The sequence below is a fragment of the Spermophilus citellus genome, assembly GCF_964194105.1.
Source record: "Spermophilus citellus genome assembly, chromosome: 6".
NCBI classification, from domain to species: Eukaryota; Metazoa; Chordata; class Mammalia; order Rodentia; family Sciuridae; genus Spermophilus; species Spermophilus citellus.
The window spans coordinates 117,350,290-117,372,824 of NC_138187.1; the positions used below are offsets into that span (position 1 = coordinate 117,350,290).

The 22,535-nt window shown below is 41.2% G+C and overlaps 1 protein-coding gene across 3 annotated transcripts in view; it reads left to right on the forward strand.

Moving 5' to 3' along the window:
• The window catches only part of SLC30A10 (solute carrier family 30 member 10), a gene marked incomplete at both ends in the record, with an annotated part of 42,864 nt that extends 21,042 nt beyond the window's left edge, over positions 1-21,822 (forward strand). The window contains 4 exons of one of the 3 annotated variants that reach the window (XM_081300345.1): positions 7,308-7,944; positions 8,593-8,670; positions 18,481-18,720; positions 21,338-21,822. In XM_081300345.1, the coding sequence (XP_081156471.1) occupies positions 7,308-7,944; positions 8,593-8,670; positions 18,481-18,720; positions 21,338-21,822 (1,440 nt within the window). Of the gene's footprint in view, positions 1-7,307; positions 7,945-8,573; positions 8,671-18,480; positions 18,721-21,337 lie in introns of those variants that run through there. The other 2 variants (XM_081300346.1, XM_081300347.1) reach the window with 2 other exon arrangements.
• Positions 21,823-22,535: the final 713 nt, after the last annotated feature.

Sequence of the window (22,535 nt, forward strand, 5' to 3'; positions counted from 1 at the left end):
TGAAGCCTTTTTGTAAATTATAAAATAGACAAGATCAAGAAAGAGGTCAGGCGTGGTGGCACAAGCCTGTAATTCCAGAGACTTGGGAGGCTGAGGCAGGAGAATTGCAAGTTCAAGACCAGCCTCAGCAATTTAGCTAGGTCCCAAACAACTAAGTGAGATCCTGTTTCAAAATAAAAAATATAAAGGGCTGGGGATGTGCCTCAGTGGTTGAGTGCCCCTGGGTGGTTCAATCCAATAAAAAAAAAAAGAATAGTGTTTTGCAACTTTAAATTCTTTTTGTTCCCCCTTTGAATTGAAAATAGTCCAAAAGTAGATTCTCGACCACCACCATTCATCCATCAGGAAGATCATCAGACCTCAAATGATATCAAGATGGTAAACTTGAAGAAGTTTCCAGCTCTGCCTCTAACCCTGTACCCCCTTTCCTCCAGATAGCCATATTTCCTTTTATATTCTTGTTTTCAACAAACTTCAGCATGGGAATTCCCCACAAATGAGTCTCTGGGGCTGTCCTTGTGAGCTGGAGAAGGAGAGATTCACAGACCAGACCTTTAGTGTTCATAACCACAAGCAGATCCTGGACCACTTGGTCTCTTCACTCTCAATGCATCTGACAGCTGAAGGAAGTGTCTCTCTACCAACAACCCACTCAAAACAGTGAAAAGGTGACCATTGCTTACCTTTTCTCTTTTTCCACACTATTGCCTCTATATGAAAACAGAAAAACCTTGATCACTCAAGTTAAGAATTTCTCCTGAAATACTTTGGTGGGGGGGGGGATTGTTTCATCCCAGGTGGTATTATATAAAAATCAATGTCTTTTTTCCCCCCCCAGTATTGGGGATTTGGCCCAGGGTTACTCTCCCACTGAGGAACATCCCCATCTCTCTCTCTCTCTCTCTCTCTCTCTCTCTCTCTCTCTATATATATATATATATATATATATATATATATATATATATATATATATAATTTTGAGATAGGTTCTCCATAAATTTCCACAACTGGCTTCAAATTTGTGACCTTTCTGCCTCAGCCTCCCAAGTTGCTGGGATTACAGGGATGTACCACCATGCCTAGCTTTGATGTCATTCTTGTATGTCACTCAGCAGTCAGTACCTTGGGTACTGTTATTTTGTGTATGAGGAAGTATTGCCATTCCAACTATACTTCCTCCAGTTGCAGGAAATTAAAAATGTTTTATTTTGTGTCTGCATAAATTCCACTGCTCTTTACATGAAGTTATGAACAAATCCTTAAATGCCTATTTTCTCTAAAAGTAACCCTTATGTGAATCCTTTGGTGAAGGGAAATATTCAAACCTCCCTGAACTTGACTGCAAAACCCAAAGGAGTGGTTGCTTTTTGTAAACACCTACTGAGTCTTTCTCATGAGCCCTGCACTCCACTAAGCGACTGACATGCATTTCCTCACTTAAGTCTCAGGATAACTCCATGAGGGAGATACAATTATTAACCTCATTGCTTAGATGAGGAAAGAGAAGACGTAAGGAAGTGGCCCCAGGTCACATCAGAAGTAGCAAATGAGCAGCATTTAGTTCCAAATAAGCAGTATTTACCTTCAAATCTGCCTGACTCCAAAGCTCAAATGATTGATATATTTTTATTTATTTATTTTTATAACAGGATTTCCTCTTTTTGAGAGAGAGAGAGAGAGAGAGAGAGAGAGAGAGAGAGAGAAATTTTTTAATATTTATTTTTTTTAATTTTTGGTGGACACAACATCTTTATTTTATTTTTATGTGGTGCTGAGGATTGAATCCAGCGCCTCGCGCATGCCAGGCGAGCACGCTACCGCTTGAGCCATATCCCCAGCCCATGATTGATTTATTTTTAAAATTAAATTTATTTTAACTGACATGTAAACACATAAAATTATACACATCTGTGATGTGTTGATACATGTATCATTGCAGAATGTTTAAGTTAGGTTAAGCTATGTCCTCACACATTTTCATTTCTTTATGTTAAAAAGTTTTAAAAATCCTTTCTTCTAGCTTTTTGAAATGTACATTATTGTTATCCACAGTCATCCCACTGTACTATAGAACACCAGAACTTCTTGTTTCTATTTAACAATAATTTAGTATCCATTGATCAACCTTTCCCCATCCTTCCCTCCCTTTCTCCTCAGACTCTGCTAACTACCATTCTACCTCCACTTCTATGAAATCAGTTCTTCTAGATTCCACATAGGAGTGAGATCATGCAGTACTTGTCTTTCTGTGTCTAGCTTATTCCATCATGTGGAACACCATGTGCTGTTGCAAACAACAAAGCTCAGATTATTAACTGCTGTGCACATAGCACCTTTCAAGTTTTCATAAAGTGAGTGCAAAATTAAAATTACCCATAGCCTTGATACTTTCTCAATAAGCAGGTTGCATTATTTGATGTTATGGTAGGGCTTGTGTTCTTCCCACTGCCTGGGTTAGTGCTAAGAGCAGACATTGTCTTCAGCTGCAAGAAGAAATGGCATTTGGAGAAACCAGAGGTGCCTGTAAGTAAGGACACTTGACAAACTGACCAGCACAGCTCTGAATTTATTTCCAGCTTCTACTTCGAGGCAGGCTATGACTACAGTGCTGTATTTCCCCTTGCCAATAGCCCACTGAAAGTGGTGGTGACCAATCTCTGTGTTCATATTTTATGCTTCTATCATTAAAAAATAAAAGCAAGAAAAAAAGTATATCAAGTCTCTTAAATTTATTGTATCCTGAAAAATTGAGGGTTATAAATGCATACTTTTGGAATACTGATAAGTATCTTTTTTTTAGTTGTTAATGGACCTTTACTTTATTTGTTTATATGTGATGCTGAGAATTGAACCCACTGCCTCATACATGCTAGGCAAGCTGTCTACCTCTGAGCTATAACCTCAGCCCCGATATGTATCTTTGTACAGCCAAAGTGTTTCAATATAGACCGTAAAATTTCACCAAGGAAGAACTGACTTTATACACAATATTCTTCAAGTACTCAGAGAAGGAATTTCCTTTTGCAAAGTCATCACATCTGTGCTATGAATATTTGGAGAAATGTCCATTCCTTCGCAATGTATTTAAAACCCGGAGGCTGTTGCTATAGGGAAAAAGCTTTCTCTTTTTCTGAGTAAGAAATTGGTGCTTTGGACAAGATGTGCATTCTCTCCCCTGAATAGAACGTCAGCTCTAGAAGAGTTCAAAAATGAAAACAAATGCTTGCTTCTTCAGTTACTAAAAAATAAATAAACAAGGGTGTTAATTTCTGGGTTGAATGCCAGTATAAAAAGCCCAAGACTACACAGCATCAAAACTTTCAATGTCATAATCTCTGTATTTATTAATTGTGTTGCATCAAATTTTGCTTCAACAAAAAGCAAAGTTGAAAATCCTTTCATTTTTTAGGGGGAAAAAACCCCACTAAAGACGATCAAATTAGTGTAAGGTGAAGATGAAAAATATAAACTCTAGAGTTTGATGGCTAGATCAGATCTCACGTCAGTCATTTATAGATTGTGTGAATTTTTAAACATACTATAATATTTTGTTTTTTTGATTTGGGCAGTAACAATAGATATAGTGATAGAAAACTCCTTGAGGTTGGGGGTGCATCACTGTAACTGGAAAAGGGCATGAGAGAACCAACCTCTGGGGTGATGGAAACATTTGTATCTTAATTTTCATGGAAGTTCCATTCATTTGTCCAATCGGCTCAATTGTATACTTACAGTAGAGATGTTTTACTGTATGTGAAGAACAAAGATCCTGCCTTTTTCAGCTTTTCTGCCACACTGACCATAAAGACCCGACAAGAACAATTAGAAGAGGAAAAATGTAGTTGGGGCTCATAGTTTCATAGGTCTTCAGTCCATAGATGGCTGACTCCATTCTCAGGGCCTGAAATAAAGCAGAACATCATTGCGGAAGTGTATGGCAGAGGAAAGCAGCTGGGGACATGGTATTAGGAAGCAGAGAGAGAGGACAAAATATAAACTCCAAGGGTATGTCCCCAGAAACCAACCCACCTCCTCCAGCCACCCCCTACCAAGTTAATCTCTATTTCAGGGATAACTCAATCATTTGATCTCTAAACTGTCTTGCATTGTCTCACACATGAACTTTTAAAAGAGGGACACCTCAGATCTAAATCATAACAGACCCACAATCGAATCTTGCCAGCCTTTTGCTTAAAATACTTTGAAAGTTTTTCATTGCTTTCAGTGAACACCTTACATCTGGACCTGCTGCCTCTCTGACCCCATCTCACGTCACTTTCCGGCACTGTCACCCATCTTCACTGTCACAGGCCTTCATCTGGCTCCTTCATGTGTCTCCTACCGCAGAGCCATTCATTGTACATGCTTTGCCTCTGCCTTCAGTGCTCTCCCCACCAGGGAAGATGGTGTGATTTTTGGCCAAATTACTTAAGAATCTTTGGGCTTCAGGTGATTCATCTGTAGAATAGTTTATAATAAAATATTAAATAATAAATATTAAAATATTTTATGGAGGCTAGTGTGAGAATGAAATGAGATAATGTCTGTAAAGTGCTCAGCATAGAGTTCAATAAACAAAAGCTGGTTGAAACCTCCTAAATTACTGTGAAGAATGAAGTGCAGTCTAAATATCTGTTAACTAACATATATTGTACACACACACACACACACATGTAAGTGAAAATATTTTACTATAATGCATTTTGTTGACAGTATTTGGAACACTTGTCCTTTCTTAAGGTCAGGAACTGGGTCCTGGACAGGGGCATCAGACATTGGCTCTGGTGTTCTAGTTCCATTGACTGCACTCCTGGGGCAGTGACACTTTCTGGTCATCTGCCTTCAGTTAGGGGAATGACTAGGCAATAGGCATGAGTGATATAGTTCTGCTGACTTTGGGTTTTCCTTTCAGTTGTGAATGACAAAGAAATGCAATTAGCAAGGGCTACTTCTGCTTTGTCAGATGAGTTACAGAAGGCGTCACACTTTTTTGGACTGCTTTCATTGCTGCCATATTAAACATTTTAGTGATTGCACAGTTTGAAGACAGTGTAAACCAAAAACTGGGAAGGCTGTGGTACTCAGATAGATCTCTTTTGTGTATTAGAGAGTGTCATCTGTTGTTCATTCTATTACACACATGCTGTAGTGCTAACAGGAACACTAATGGTAACAATAGCTAACATTTATTTGAGTGCTTACTATTTACCAGGCATGGTTAAACCATTCTTTATATATTAACTCATTTAATACTCACTATATTATCATTCCCATTTCATAGTAATGAAAAAGTAGGCCTGACTGATTAAGGAACTTTTCCAAGACTATACAGCATCAAGCCTTTCATCAATCAAAATTTTTAAAATTCTTCTACATTATTCATTATTTTATATTAATTTTTAGAACATAAAGTGATCAATTTCTTCAAGTTCTGCATGGGGATATTTTCCTGGAGGTGGAAAGAAAATGTTTATTAAGCTTTCTAAGTTTGGAGGCTCATCTAGTATAAAGTAGGACCCTCATATCAAGATTGCTTTAGCTCAATTGTCAGGAACCCTCTGAGATCATTAAAAGACAGTTTTATACTTTGTAAAACTAAGACAATGAATAGGGCTAGAAGTTAGAATATTCTGCTAATGGATGCTGGACTTTTTTGGGGGGGTCAGTTTTTCCCTATGTTTCTCAGGATGGTCTTGAATTCTTAGGTTCAAGTGATCCTCATGCCTCAGCCTCCCAATAGCAGGGACTACAGGAGCACCATTGCTCTGGGTTTGTGGCTTCTTTATTTTTTGAGTGTGTGTGTGTGTGTGTGTGTGTGTGTGAGAGAGAGAGAGAGAGAGAGAGAGAGAGAGAGAGAGAGAGATACTTAGTTTTCAGGAATGATTAAAATTCAGGGGTTGGGAATGGGGGAGGTGAGAGAGAACAGAGATGACCAGACTTCACAGTTGGATCCTTTGTGAAATGAGATAAGACTATAAAACAAATAATAAACAAATGAAATTCCTGCAGGGCTCCCCATTCACTCTCTGAACTGACCAATGGCAAACACCCTTCCTCAAGAGTCTGTTCCTCAGTCTCTTTCAGAGTCCTGGAAATGGTTTCAGTTGGGATAACTTTTACTTGGAATAGGGCCTGTTGCTAACTGGAGAATCTTTATTTGGATGAAACCATGTAGGTCAGGGGATTGAACCGAGAGTTATCAGGACATAGTGTCAGGGACAAATGGGGTTAGTCAAATATTCTCTTCAATGGGAAATGAGAAAAGCACACAGTGGTGGCCAGTGGACTTCTATCTACCACTGAGTAGACCAGTCTTTGAGTGTTGGGTGGGAGTGCCATGTTACTAAACCGTGATGGGGTTCTCCTGAGGAAGGCCTTTGGCTCTCTGGCAGGAGAGATAAAGTGAAGATCCCAAAGGGAACCCAGAGGGTGCCACTGTGAGAAAGAGAGAGAGAGAGAGAGAGAGAGAGAGAGAGAGAGAGAGAGAGAGAGAGAAGGAGGTAGGGAGAGAGAGAGAAAGAGAGGGAGGGAGGAAGGGGGGATCCTGATGCCTTTATGAAGGCTTTGAGGAAGAGGAGAGGATAAAATAGCTTTTCCACGGGTGGTAATGGAACGGGGTGGGGATGGGTACTGAGTGAGGGATGAGCTCACGTTTAACAATAATGGAAGCAGGAAGCACCCTTAAAGGCAGGGTTGGCCCAAGCTAGTGCTCTTCGGCCTCACTACTGCTTAATATGGAATCTGTACTGCAACCAGCGTCTGGGCACGTAGGCAGGGGTGTCCACGTCCACCACAGTGAGCACACCCACAGCAGTCAAGGTCCTTATCATTAAGACTCAGCAGAATATTGGCGGGAGGGCCTGGAGAAGCAGGTGATGGGTGAATCCCACCTCTGCAGGGGGAGGAGCGGTCTGTGAAGATTGACATTCGGACACAACCCCCTCCTCTCGGCAGCTCCCCTCTCTGCACCGCTCGGTCCCAGAAGGAGGCACAGTGGCTGGTGGCCACCTGCCAAGTCAGGCCCAGGCCGCGAGGGAGGAGAGGGCAGGGGCCCCGGAGGTGGCGTAAGGCTCTTCAGACACCGCCGCCGCTGCCACTCCTTTAGACTCTGGACGTGCGTGGACCGGGGGCGCTCTGCCTCTGCCTTATAAAAAGCGTCAGGGCAGGGCGGGCCTGGCACCCGGGAGGCGGGTACCAGGCCTCAGCGGAGTCCGGGCGGCCGCGCCTCGCCCCCACCTGTTGCGGAGGCCGGGTCTGCAGTGGCTCGGGCTTGGCTGGCTGGGCAAGTAGGTGTACAGGCTGCAAAGATGGGCCGCTATTCGGGGAAGACGTGCCGGCTGCTCTTCATGCTCGTGCTCACCGTCGTCTTCTTCGTGGCCGAGCTGGTCTCGGGATACCTGGGCAACTCCATCGCGCTGCTCTCGGACTCCTTCAACATGCTCTCGGACCTGATCTCGCTGTGCGTGGGCCTGATCTCCGGCTACATCGCCCGGCGCCCCACCCGAGGCTTCCGCGCCACCTACGGCTACGCGCGCGCCGAGGTGGTGGGCGCGCTGAGCAACGCGGTCTTCCTCACCGCGCTCTGCTTCACCATCTTCGTGGAGGCGGTGCTGCGCCTGGCCCGGCCCGAGCGCATCGATGACCCGGAGCTGGTGCTCATCGTCGGCGCCCTGGGGCTGGCCGTCAACGTGGTGGGGTTGCTCATCTTCCAGGACTGCGCCACCTGGTTCACCTGCTGCTGCCGGGGCCACCGTCGCCGCCTGCAGCAGCGGCAGGAGCAGGCTCTTGGCGATCCTCCCGGCGCTTTTGGGGGACCCCAAGACGCGGAGAGCCAGCAGCATGCTGCGACCCCGACGGCCCCCGGCTTGGACTCAGCTGTGACCCTCCGGGGGGCTTCGATCGAAAGAAAGCAGAAGGGGGCGACCGTATTCTCAAACGTAGCAGGTGCCTTTCAGTTGCATCCTTTGGACCGTTTTGCCCTTCCCTCCTTCCTCTTTCCTCCTCCCCTTTCCTCCCGCCTGGTCCCTACCTCCTTGTCCCTACCTCCTTGTCGCACGCCCGCTTTTTTTTCCCTCTGATTTTTTAAAAATCATTTTTTGTAATCCTCTTACTTATCCTAACTTAACATTTTCCACTATTTTTTCGCTGCTGGATCTTTTGGCCTTTATCCTGTTTTTCCTTCTTTGCATTCTCTGTATGTGGAAGTATTGATTTTCTTGGACATCAGATCTTATTATTGGGCAACAGATAGCTCTCTTGGTCCCGTGTCCCCTTCATTGGTTGTGTCTGAACTTTGTTTTTTCCTCCCCCTTTGCCCATCTTCTGTCTCTTAGGTGTTATGGGTTTTGGGGGTTGGGGGTAGGCTCCTACTTGCTCCCTTTTTTGTTTTAACATGAAAGGAAGTGGGAATGAAGTCCAAAGGTAGATCACGGGCTCTTTCAGAGCCCAAATGTACTGTTCTGGGCTATGTGTATGCAGAGGTAGGGGCTCCCATATGCTATTAGGAATGTAAAATAACACAAATTTGAGTCCATTGGTTTTTTTTTGTTTGTAGAACTTATACACAACACAAGGTTTCTTCTTTGAATGCAGGTGATTCCTTGAACACCCAGAATGAGCCTGAAGAGACTATGAAAAAGGAGAAGAAGTCTGAAGCCCTGAATATCAGAGGTAAGATTGACTTTGAGCCACTTTGAAATCCTTTTCATTGGTACATGTGGACTGTGCTGTGCTCTTCATTTGTGTTTGACTTTGAATAAGGCAATAGTGTGTTCAAAAGTAGGCCAGTTACCTGTACAGACTATGACCCTACTCTCTTGCCTAATCACTGCATTGATTCTGAAGGAGGAACTAGTTGCTAATGATTTATCTTTGCTCTGGTTGAAACCATAATAATGCTGCCTGCTCCCAAGCTTCCATGTATCAATGCCATGTTATTGCTTTTGCCTTTGTCCAACAGTGGATATTGTTAACATACAATGCACCCAATTTCATTTATTTTTAAAAGGCTGTGTGTGTGTGTGTGTGTGTGTGTGTGTGTGTGTGTGTGGTTTTAGGGCTTGAACCCAGGGCCTCATGCATGCAAAGCACATATTTTACCTTGAGTTAACCTGCAGACCTAATTCAGTCTCTTTTAATTGAATATGATTTTGATAAAGATAAGAAAAGAGTAGGTGGACCCCTATCCAAGGTAATACACTGCATAGCTTTGCTGAATGACTCTGTGGCCTGTTATTTCTGCCAGAAAACTGCTCTTGTGAAGGAACTGTCAATTCACAAAAGCTCCATTTCCAGGTCCACAGTGAGGATTCTGGTGAAGCCTGTGGAAGGCTTCTAATCACATGTCAGCAGCACTGGGCTAAGGTCAACCCTTTGGGTTCTGAGGTCTGTTTCTCACTGGACACTACTGTATCCAACACACCTCCTTTCCAATTTATTGGGCCCAGATTTTGTTTTAGAGTGGTTGCAACAGTGGTTAATCCCCAATCTTTGAGAATTTCAATAAGATTTAAGCAATTATTTACTTTTATATCATTTTGGGGAAGCCTATTGTGAGGCATAGTTGGAAATAATATAATGAAAAACCAATAATCTAGGAGACGCCTACTTTATTGAGAGTCTCACATCTGATTTATAAAGTGATTCTCAGAATGGAGCTACAGAGAAAATCCAGAAACAACACAGGAGCTCCTAAAAGTTTTAAAGCAATAAATAAATAAATAAATAAACAAACAAACAAATAAATAAATAAATAATGCAACAGGGGAATTTGCTTCTTTGAAGAGCTTGATAGCAAATCTTTTTAGAAAGAATCTGTAATAAAAAATCATTATCCTTTCATTTATCTTTCTTTTTTTTAAAAAAGGCTCAGTTTAATACCCACATGGACATGGTAGATTTTTTTAAGGTAGAGGTAACGATTGTAGCATTTTAGCTTTTTGAAGCACATCCTAGTCATTGATTACCTTCATTCTTCTGTTACAAAGTTGAAAAAGAGAACAGGTAGGTAGAAAGAAGTGACAAAGAATGAAAAGTAGACTTCAACTGACATTGTGACCTTGTTTAAGAAACATGCATGATCTTGATAATGTTTGGTCTTCAACTATTGGGATTCCTGGGTAGAAAAATGTCCACAGTAAAATGCCTTCCTTTTCCTGGCTGAGCCTGTGCTCCACAGACACTAAGAAATGCATCCATCTGGCTTCGGAGAAGGTGAAGATTGCAGTGGACAAAAGACAAGTATTTGGCTTTAGGCTGCTTGTGTTTGGTATATGCCCTGGATCTCTAGTTCCCTAATCTTTAAAATAAGGATAACGGAACCCACCTCATGGGCTTACTATGTATGAGATAAAACATACAAAGCACTTAGCCTTTTAGTAGGAAAATGAGCTAATGTATTTATTGAGTGCTACTTTGTGCCAGGCACCATTAATGAGTAAGCCATGTAGTGGTCACAGCAATCTTCCTAGGTAGATACTGTTGGTATTCAGCTGGAGTGGAATGGCTGGGCTCAAACCCCTTCTGATTAAGTAAGGGTCAGCTCAGATCATCCTGCTACTGCTATTTTTTTTTTTTCTAGAAATGGAACCACAGCCTTGCACATGCTAGGCAAGAACTCTACTGCTGAGCTACATTCTCTGCCCTTTTTATTTTATTTTATTTTGAGATAGGATCCTTCTAAGTTGCCCAGCCTGTCCTCAAACTTGGGATCCTCCTGCCTCAGGCCCTTGAGTAGCTCGGATTACAGGCATGTGCCACAATGCCTAGCTTTCTGCCCTTCTGATGTATACCCTCTCTATGGCTAAATAGAGCCTTTCCACAATCTCAAGCTGTGTGAGGCTGGCCTCACCTTACCTAGACCTTGTGTCTTTATGTTGGAGCCACGATTAAGGGAAGGACTGCAGAACAAATGTTAGGGATAGAAAGATGTTAGAGAAAATGGACTTCAACTTTTCTACTTTACAAATGAGGAAATAGGGTCCAGAGTATTTGGCGGCTGCTCCAGTCACCCTGGCTAGCAGCAGAGGTAGGCCTGGGATCCTGGGCTTCTCCTTCACATTGCTGGATCTTTTCATTACCACACACTGACTTCCAAATGGGAATGGCTTGCCTCTCCAGTATACACATGCAGCCCAGTGGTTACATTTCTAACATCTAAGCAATTGCTTTAGAAAGCAGGATTGCTGCTCTCTCCAAATTTGCAAAGGAAACATGTAATGGGGTTTCCTGTGAACAAAAATCACTTCTTGATTTTCATTACTGTTTCTCTCATTCCAATGGGAATAATAAAATTTTAAAAAAACAATGAATTCTAAGAAACACATTCCATCTTCTGCTGCAAAGTATTGTGAAAACAGCATCCTTTTAAAATTCTCACCATTGTGTTTTATTTAGTAGGCTCAAACATGAAACATTAAAGTGTTGTAGCAGAGTGTCAGAAAGACAATTAGCCCCTTAATTTTAGTATAAACATAAACAGACAAATAGCAATCTTGACATCACCTGAAAATAAATCCCCTTTGATAAATATTTCTTTATAATTCTTGCCTTTGTCCAGTAAGAAAGATCTCATCCTTTTATAAACCACCTGTATATGCTCAGTATAAATGAACTGTGTTTGTAGTTATTGAACAAATTCAACAGGACCAGTGGCTTTTTCATGTGCTGGGACACTTATCAAATTTCAGTATATGTCAAATTGCCAATTTGTGGTATATGCCAGTTTTTTTTTTCCTCCCCTGGTTTTATGGAAAGTCAATAAATGAAGGCCAAGTGCAGAGGTTCTCCTTTTTTTTTTTTTTTGCCAAACAACCGTGTAAGCATAGTGACTGGTCAGGTGGTCTAGTTGTTCACTAAGTGGTGATCTTTGTCTCTCAGGTAATTTTCCAGGTTTATTTTTCTGCATCACAATGTGATCACATTAGAGTCTGTTCAGAAATCTTCACAGCTTCTAGATAAAGGTCTAAACTCCATGACCCTCAGTGGTTTACTGTCCCGGTGCCAACATTCCTTTCTAGACATTTTCTGCCTTTCTCTTACCCCCTTCACTGCCTTGCCTTCCCTATAGCCCTTCATCGGTTTACCTCCTGCTCCCCAATACTTAATGCATAAGTAGAATGGGGTGAGAAGTGATCAGACTCTGATGCCAGGCAGATCTCATCTGGATTCCAACTCTGCCTTTTTCCTAGATGGGTGACCCTGGGCATGTAACTTCACCTCTTGGGTGTCAGTCTCCTCATCTGTATGGTGAAGATGATGGTATCAGCCTCCTGATGTTCTGGAGGATTACATGGGTGCTTGGAACAGCATAGAGGACTCACAAATGATACCATTATTGTCATCACCTCCTGCTCAGTTCTCACAGGGTTTTCAGATGTTTCATGTACTCTTGGGAACTGGTCTCTGAGAAACTGGTCTCTTCAACATTCACACGGCACCCCATAAACATGTACATTTTTTATGTATCAATATGAACATTTTTTAAAGAAGAGAATCCTGCCAGTGGATTGTAGCTCCCAGAGGATAATAACCTTGATTACTTCATCTCTGCAGGGGAGGCCAGAAAACTCGATGCATTATCACTTCTTTAGAATTTTGGGGCTGGGGTTTACTTCAGTGGTAGAGCACTTGCCTAGCATTTATGCGGCCCTGGGTTCCCTCTCTAGCATTGCAAAATACAACCCCATCTCTTAACAGTTTTCAAATTGAAGGTAATGACAATTTGAAACCTAAAATCCATTTAGTACCATACAATTAGCATTTAAAAAATTTATTATAATTGGTTCAAGTAGAATAGCAAGTATTAATAATTTTAGTTAAGGCCCTCATGAATGCCTGTGCATACTAGGATATAAAACAAATTTTTTAGTATGGGTTATGAGAAAAACATGTATGGAAGGCACCATTTTATATAATTCTAAGGGATTAATAGTGGTACTTCTCAGGTGGAAAAACCTGAAATTGAAATTTAGAACTTACATGAGGCAGGATGTGCAGTGGTCCTTTAGTCAGACTTCCCAGACTTCTGTCTCTTAACACTTTCTAGCCATGTGACCTTGGACAAATTACTTAGCTACTCTGTGCTTCAGTTTCCTTATTTGTGAAATGAAGCAGGTAACCACCTCAGAGAGCCCTTAAGAAGACTTACTGTATAAATAAGCTTTAAACAATGCCTGGTACGTACTTTTCAGTTAGCATTACAAAGATCATTACTATTATTATTGTTACAAATATTTTCATGGTTCTGGAATTGAGCCTAGGGCTTTGAACATGCAAAGCAAGCACTCTAGAAGTGAGCTAACCCCCAGCTCAATTATTATTATTTTCAGTTATTATTAAAGACAGGAGTTACTCTATGTCATAGGAATTAAGACTTATGAACCAGAAAATGCTGTCTTATTGAGTAGACATTCTCTGCCTTCAGTGCTGTACTATAAAGAAATTCAGGGTATGACTGACACTCATGTCACTTACAGTCTAATGGAGGAAACGAGGCTCAATGCATGAATCTACCAGGGAATAACAGACTGTCTCAGGTTGTGAGAATGACAAGTAAGTGTAGGAACCATTAGGTTTTCCTCTTTGAGTGCAGCACTTTGTACTGTCCTGAAGAAAGTTAAGCCTTCAATTTTTGGTTCCTGCTGGAGGGAACTGGGTTGATAGGACAACTCTGAGAAAGTCCTGAGTCTCTCTTGCCTGGCTCAGTAGAAGAACTGGGGAGGAAGAAGGGCCTTTGGAATGGGTGGGGGAGAAAAGGCACAGAAATAGAAAGTGGGAATCTTTCATGTAGATATTGTATCAGAGTCTCAGCCAAAAGGAAATGTGGGCAGCCTGCCTACCTGCCTTGCTTCCTTTTGCAGTGCTATAGAGTAAACCCAGGAGGACCTGCGCATGCTGGCAAGTGCTCTACAACTGACCTACACCCCTGACTTTTTTTTGGTAGGGTGGGGGTGGGGTTGGCTACCAGGGATTGAACTCAGGGGCACTGGCCACAAAGCCACATCCTCAGCCCTATTTTTAATTTTATTTAGAGACAGGGTTTCACTCATTGATGAAGCTGATGGAACTTTTGATCCTCCTGCCTCAGCCTCCCGAGCCGCTGGGATTACAGGCGTGTGCGACCACACCTGGCTTGTGTGTGTGTTTTTTTTAATACCTGTAATTTTTTTTTTTTTTTTTTTTTGGAGCGGGGTGGGGTGGGGGATTGCCATGAATTACATCAAGAACATTTGTAGAATGAAGCTATTTAGCCATGAGTGCATTGTTAGTAATTTGGATTGCTATTAATTCTTCTGAGTGGACCTGTGGGATATGTGGAGAGAGAAGTTGACCTCCCCCCCCCCACTTTAAAGAGGGAGAGAATTTTTTTTTTTAAATATTTATTTTTCAGTTTTCGGTAGACACAACATCTTTGTTTGTATGTGGTGCTGAGGATCGAACCCCGGCCACACGCATACCAGGCGAGCACGCTACCGCTTGAGCTACATCCCCAGCCCGACCTTTCTTGATCTGTAGCTTTGTTGTAGAGCAGAGCTTTGAAAACTTTTACATGCATTCAAATCACCTGGGGATCTTGTTAAAATGCAAGTTTGGATTCAATAGCTCTGTGATCTTGAATGAGTTATTTAGCTACTCTGTGCTTCAGTTTCTTTGTTTATAAAATGGGGATTCTTCATTTCCTTTCTCCTTTTCTCCTCCTCCTCCTTCTTTCATTTATTTACATTTATTTTATTCTGAATTTATTCCCTGCCTTCTGGTTTAGGAACAGTTTGTTCTTTTTCATTTTAGTGTAGCAGGGGAGCTCAGGTGAATCTGACTGTGAGCTCTGAGAGGTGGTACAGCTGGGTGTTTTGTTCATTGGGTGTGTTCCATGGCCATAGACTGCATCTAAACCCTTAAGTTCAGCATTACTCTCTGCATATTTAAGCATATGCAGCAAAAATTCAGCGCTGTTTTTGGGCCACCAACCCAGTGTCCAGCCCTACTGCTTGGCCCAGGCACACCTACCAACTCCACCGTTCACATATTACTTCTCTAAAGTAACATCTTTTGGACACAAAGTGGCTTTTTGGATATGCATATCATCCTTAATGGCCTGGGCAGTTTCTCAGGTGACTATTAAAATGAGCATGAATTTTTGAATCTCTTGATTTGCATGATTTTTTGGAGGCTTCTGGGTCAATCGAACTGTGAACCATTTTTAGATTATTTCCAGCTGCTTCTAGGAGGGTTCGTGAAACCCTGCATCTCTAAAGAGCTCTTCTGAGCTGCATTGCTGCTGGCTTGGAATAGCAAGACATTACTTTCTGTAACACAAATGCTTTGTGTTTATATTTCATTACCCATCTTACCAGATTTTTGCTGAATTTACTAAATGTCAGGTAAGTTGATGTTTAACAATCAGTTGGGCAGCTGGATCTTCTTTGTTGATAGTTGCTTATTTTCTATATAATAATTGATGCATTTAGAAACAGTTCTCTTAATCCAAGATATGCATGATTTTTACTATTATCTGTGGAATTTTAATTTGATTTCGATTCAAGTTTTGATTGTGACAAGTGGCTTTTTATGCGGTGGACATTTTGCTGGAGCCCCTGTTCTTGAGAACTGTTTATATAGCAAATGCGATTGACATGACTAAGTGAGGTTAAGTGAGAAGTAGGCTTACAGGGAAGGGGGAGAATGGATCATGGCAGAAGGAAGACAAAGGACATAATTTTTGACATAGCTTAATTCTGTCTCCTTTTAAAAATGCTTTAAATAATTTGAAGTATGGATGCTTGTCTGAAAGAACAAGAAATTTACACAGCCTCTGTTTTCTGGCCTGGTGCCCTTTGAAGGTGGGTGGTAGTGAGGTGAACCTCTGAGATGGCACACTCTTCCTGCAGGTGACAGCCAGCCCAGATTCTCCCAGGCAGTTCCTCTTCAGTGGTTCTCTGGGCCCTGGGATGGTGGCTGAGGGATTTTCTTTTCAGGAAATCAGTTGTTAGCACAATTCACAATAGCTAAATTGTGGGACCAAGCCAGAAGCCCTTCAGTAGATGAAGGGATAGGGAAACTGTGGTATATATACACAATGGAATATTACTCAGCATTAAAAGAGAATAAAATCATGGCAGGTGAATGGATAGAGTTGGAGAATATAATACTAACTGAAGCAAGCCAATCCCCCCAAACCAGAGGCTGAATGTTTTCTTTGATATGAAGATGCTGACTCATAATGGGGTGGGGAGCCTGGGAGGAATGGAGGAACTTTAGATAGGGGAAAGGGGAGGGAGGGGATGGAAGGGAGAAAGAGGGTAGGAATGATGGTGGAATGAGTTAGACTTCATTAACCTAAGTACATGTATGAAGACATGAACAGTCTGAAAATACTTTGTGTACAATCAATGACTTGAAAAATTGTGCTCTATATGTGTAATATGAAATGAACGCATTCTACCATCATGAATAACACATTAGAAAAAATAATTTAATTTTAAAAAAGGAAAATCAGTTGCTATTTTTTTTTTAATTTTATTTTTTTTATTGGTTGTTCACAACATTACAAAGCTCTTGACATATCATATTTCATACATTAGATTGAAGTGGGTTATGAACCCCCAATTTTACCCCAAATGCAGATTGCAGAATCACGTCGGTTACACATCCACAATTTTACATAATGCCCTATTAGTAATTGTTGTATTCTGCTACCTTTCCTATCCCCTACTATCCCCCCTCCCCTCCCCTCCCCTCCCATCTTCTCTCTCTACCCCATCTACTGTAATTCATTTCTCTCCTTGTTTATTTTCCCATTCCCCTCACAACCTCTTATATGTAATTGTGTATAGCAATGAGTGTCTCCCTTCATTTCCATGCAATTTCCCTTTTCTCTCCCTTTCCCTCCCATCTCATGTCTCTGTTTAATGTTAATCTTTTCTTCCTACTCTTCCTCCCTGCTCTGTTCATAGTTGCTCTCATTATATCAAAGAAGACATTTGGTATTTGTTTTTTAGGGATTGGCTAGCTTCACTAAGCATAATCTGCTCTAGTGCCATCCATTTCCCTGCAAATTCTATGATTTTGTCATTTTTTATTGCTGCATAGTACTCCATTGTGTATAGATGCCACATTTTTTTTTTTTATCCATTCATCTATTGAAGGGCATCTGGGTTGGTTCCACAGTCTAGCTATTGTGAATTGTGCTGCTATGAACATCGATGTGGCAGTATCCCTGTAGCATGCTCTTTTAAGGTCTTCAGGGAATAGTCCGAGAAGGGCAATAGCAGGGTCAAATGGTGGTTCCATTCCCAGCTTTCCCAGGAATCTCCAAACTGCTTTCCAAATTGGCCGCACCAATTTGCAGTCCCACCAGCAATGTACAAGTGTACCCTTTTCTCCACATCCTCGCCAGCACTTGTTGTTGTTTGACTTCATAGTGGCTGTCAATCTTACTGGAGTGAGATGGTATCTTAGGGTGGTTTTGATTTGCATTTCTCTGACTGCTAGAGATGGTGAGCATTTTTTCATGTACTTGTTGATTGATTGTATATCCTCCTCTGAGAAGTGTCTGTTCAGGTCCTTGGCCCATTTGTTGATTGGGTTATTTGTTATCTTATTGTCTAATTTTTTGAGTTCTTTGTATACTCTGGATATTAGGGCTCTATCTGAAGTGTGTGGAGTAAAGATTTGTTCCCAGGATGTAGGCTCCCTATTTACCTCTCTTATTGTTTCTCTTGCTGAGAAAAAACTTTTAAGTTTAATTAAGTCCCATTTGTTGATTCTTGTTATTAACTCTTGTGCTATGGGTGTCCTATTAAGGAATTTGGAGCCCGACCCCACAATCTGTAGATCGGAGCCAACTTTTTCTTCTATCAGACGCAGAGTCTCTGATTTGATATCAAGCTCCTTGATCCATTTTGAGTTAACTTTTGTGCATGGCGAGAGAAAGGGATTCAGTTTCATTTTGTTGCATATGGATTTCCAGTTTTCCCAGCACCATTTGTTGAAGATGCTATCCTTCCTCCATTGCATGCTTTTAGCCCCTTTATCAAATATAAGATAGTTGTAACTTTGTGGATTAGTCTCTGTGTCCTCTATTCTGTACCATTGGTCCACCCGCCTGTTTTGGTACCAGTACCATGCTGTTTTTGTCACTATTGCTCTGTAATATAGTTTGAAATCTGGTATCACTATACCGCCTGATTCACACTTCCTGCTTAGAATTGCTTTTGCTATTCTGGGTCTTTTATTTTTCCATATGAATTTCATGATTGCTTTATCTATTTCTACAAGAAATGCCGTTGGGATTTTGATTGGCATTGCATTAAACCTATATAGAACTTTTGGTAATATCGCCATTTATGATTCATTCTGCTGTTCAGACAAAAAAACAAAGCAAATAGCAATGGATATTCATATATTTGAAAATCCAAGGGTGACACAGCTCGGGCTGCCAAACTTCCATCTGTTTCATTGGTTTCTCTTTCTTCTTGTCAGGTGTTCTTTTGCATGTGATGGGAGATGCCCTGGGGTCCGTGATTGTGGTCATCACAGCCATTATATTCTATGTGCTGCCCCTGAAAAATGAGGACCCGTGTAACTGGCAGTGCTACATCGATCCCAGCCTAACTGTTGTCATGGTCATCATTATTTTGTCATCTGCCTTCCCACTCATCAAGGAGACTGCTGTCATTCTCCTGCAGATGGTCCCCAAGGGAGTCAACATGGAAGAGCTGAGTAAGTAGACTGGATTCTGATCTAGAACCAGTGTCAGCTGAATGTCATTTCAGACCAAAGGGCCAGCATTATGGCAGAGCAGTGTTTGGTTAGGTATTCTGAAATACGTGAAATCACCATGCAATAGAGATGTCCCTCATGTGGTTGGCAGCCTAGCAAGATGATTCACAGCTCCAAGATCCAAAGGTCCTTTGTAAGCCATTATTCTCTGATTCAGCTGCAAAAATTTTGATAACATAGCACTTGGGTAACACCTACTTCTGGGCTATTTACGTTTACTTCAAAGATTTATTTTAATTCAAGGCCACTTCTGCTTTTTTATTTTCTGAAAACACAAATCATTCATATTCTAGATCCTGCTTTCTAGTTAATTGACTTCTGTGGATGTCTTTCATTAGATTAAAAAGACAGCATTTTAAATTCAGAGCTTTCCTTCAGCCATTAATGAAATCTACCTCTCCTTTCCTCAAATAGAAGTCAGACTCTCACTTTAGTGCCTCTGGGGTAAAAACTTGACAGATTTTTGTAGAATTTCAATTTCAAAATATGAACTATTAAGATGTTGGTGGGAAACTGAATATATGACTTTATTTCTAAATGGAGATTACATTTTCATAGAACAAAAATATTTTATGTGTGTTATTTATTTGTCATTGCTTTATCAAGTGAGCAGTAAATTTGAAATAGAAACTGGAAGACTTTATTTCATGACATATACATGAAATTCAATTAAATGAATATAAAATACATTGGATAGCTGTGGTTGGACTGTCCCCTAATGGAGGGGTGATTTGCAGTGGGCTTTTTTTTTTTTTTTTTTTTTTGCAGTGCTAGAGATTGAACCCAGGACCTTGTACATGCTAGGCAAGTGCTCTGTCACTGAGCTACATCTCTAGACCCTCTTTTATATTCTAGGGCTTGATCATAGGGCCTCACACATCCTAAGCACATGATCTACTACTGGGCTACACCCCCAGCTGCAGCTGGCTGTTCTTTGAAGGCTACGGCCCTGCCAGTGCTGCGTTCACTTAGCATGCGTCGGTGCCAATCTGTGGAGCCGCTGCCAATAGCTGTGACTCCTCCTGTGCTCTTTTTTTCCTGGATGTTCTATTTGTCTTTTTTGGCCTTTTCTCTGGCAATGTTGTCTCTAAAAAGCCAGTGAGGTATGGTTAATTCTTTGGCTGCTTTAAAATTTGAATCAGAGCACCTACTATTTACCCAATGCTGCAGGCAGACGCAGTGGTGCGAATGGAAGGGAGACATAGATGAGCAGGCATTCATGCTTTTGCCTTCCCCCAGGATCTAGCTTGTTTCTCAGTTAAGAAAACAAGATAAATATATATGAAAGTCTGTGATAGTATACTGGCTATGCCTTTAAGTAAGATCATATATGTATTTTAAAATATATTTGAGAGATAATAACAACAGCAATACTTATAAACCTATTACATGCGAGGTACTGTTCTAAGAGCTTTACTTACGTTGATTCCTTCCAGTCCTTAAAATAATCCTATGTGGTACCATTATTATCATTCCTAATTTACATATCAGGAAAATGAGGCACACAGGGGCTAGGTCAGTTGCTTAAGGTCATGTAGGTTGTCAGAGACTATAGTAGGATTCCAACTCTAGTTGGCTTCAGAGTCTTTTCTCTTAAACACTGTTCCATATCATCTTTCTAAATACACACTAATTTTAGAAAATATGAAAAATACACAAAAACCTAAATAGCATAAAGAAATCCCATATAATTTGATCATGGAAACTGTCACCCTTAGTATTTTTTTTCTATATACACTGTATACAAACTTTTTAAAAAATATCGTGCCATATATATAGTTTAGCTGTTTGCTCTTTTACTTAAAAATACCTATGTACATTTTTTATGTGCTTAAATATGCAATTGCTTTTAACAGGTATATCATCTTCTATAGTATAATTGGGTTAACTATTTCCTATTTTTTTTATTAATACAAAAAGCATTGCCCAAACCATTCTTGTACATAATAAAAATATTTGGTATTTCCTTTGGGTTAAATATCTTGAAACTAGAATTGCTGGTAAACGTTTTTGGTTCATATTGCTAAATTATACTTTTTTAAAAAAGAAATTCCACTTTATGCTCTCCTGGAAAGCCCATTAGAGTGTCCATTCCCTTGTGTACACATCAGTCCTGGACTTTTTCTTTCTGGTACTGGAGATTGAACCAAGTGGTTCTTTACCACTGAGCTTCATCCCTACCCCTTTTTATTTTGAGACAGGATCTTGCTAAATTGCTGAGGCTGACCTTGAACTTGTGATCCTCCTGCCTCAGCTTTCTGAGTCATTGGGATCACAGGTGTGCACCAATGTGCCTGTCTGACATACTTTTCCGTTGTTAGACTTCTTTTCTTGAATTCCTTTTCATGGGCTAGCAATGTGTGACATAGGAATTCAGAGAGGAAAGAGAGGCTTATGGGGAAACATACTTACAGAGGGACAGCTGGTTTTTCCTGTTAATCTCGGCAGAAGCACTGCCATTTTGGTGAGCACGCTTGTGGAACCACAGCCATGTTCATAGTTCTGTGTTTCAGTGAGAGCACTTACCAGGACTTTTGTTTGCTCTTCTCTCTTCTAGTGAGTAAACTCTCTACTGTGCCTGGAATCAGCAGTGTGCATGAAGTTCACATCTGGGAACTTATAAGTGGAAAGATCATTGCCACCCTGCACATCAAGTATCAGAAGGACAGGGGATATCAGGATGCCAGCACAAAAATTCGAGAAATTTTCCACAACGCAGGAATCCACAATGTGACCATCCAATTTGAAAATGTGGACTTGAAGGAATCCCTGGAGCAGAAGGACTTACTATTGCTCTGCAGCCACCCCTGTGTTTCCAATAGCTGTGCTAACAAGCTGTGCTGCCCCCCTGGGTCAGTGCCCCTGGCCCATGTCAATGGCTGTGCTGAGCACAATGGCGTTCCTCCTCTAGAGACATATTGTAGCAGAAGAGATACACCAGAAGTGGCTATTGAAGTGTCTCTGGATGGCTGCCTCAGTGACCATAGACAAGCTGTTAACAAAACTCAGGAGGACCAACATGATAACAGTACACATTTTTAACCTGGTACCCACATAAAGTCAGACTATTTAGACAAGGCACTTTGGAATTGCCAACCTGGCCTGTGGAAAGAGCTTTGTGGGTTGTGGGCTCTGACCAGACTTGCAGTGTGTGCTCTTCTGTGTTCAGTGGGGGTTGGCTGTTTGGGATTTTAGTGAAACATGTCTGTTGATTTTCATGTCACTGATGACCATTTTCCATCATCCTGGGTAACGACTGCTGCTCTTCAACAGTTTCAGTTTAAACATACATTTTTCTGAAGCAAACTGCACTAGAGTATATGTCAGGGACATTGAAGGGCTGGGGTTCAGTGACTGTGGACACAGATTTCAAAGTAGTTCTTGCTTTGTGTATGTGTATGTGGTGCTGGCGATAGATCCCAGGGCCTTGAACATATTAGGCAAGAGCTGTACGACTGAACTATAGATCTCCAATCCTTGTTTTCAAACTGATCAGAACTTTTTGCTGACTCTCAGGTGAGCTCATAGCCTAAGTACATAGAAAAAACTGATGTACCATGATAGCTGTGTGTTCTCCCCCATGAAGATCATGAAAGAGGAAAACTAATATTTCTGGTACTGCAGAAGTATCTTTGATTCAACTTGGATAAATGTAAAATAAATACCTGTTAAGGTATAAAATGTTCTCAAAGCATTAGAGGAGGTGGATTCTAGTGGGTAAGGAGAAAAATGTATTTTTTTTTGGACCATCTTTT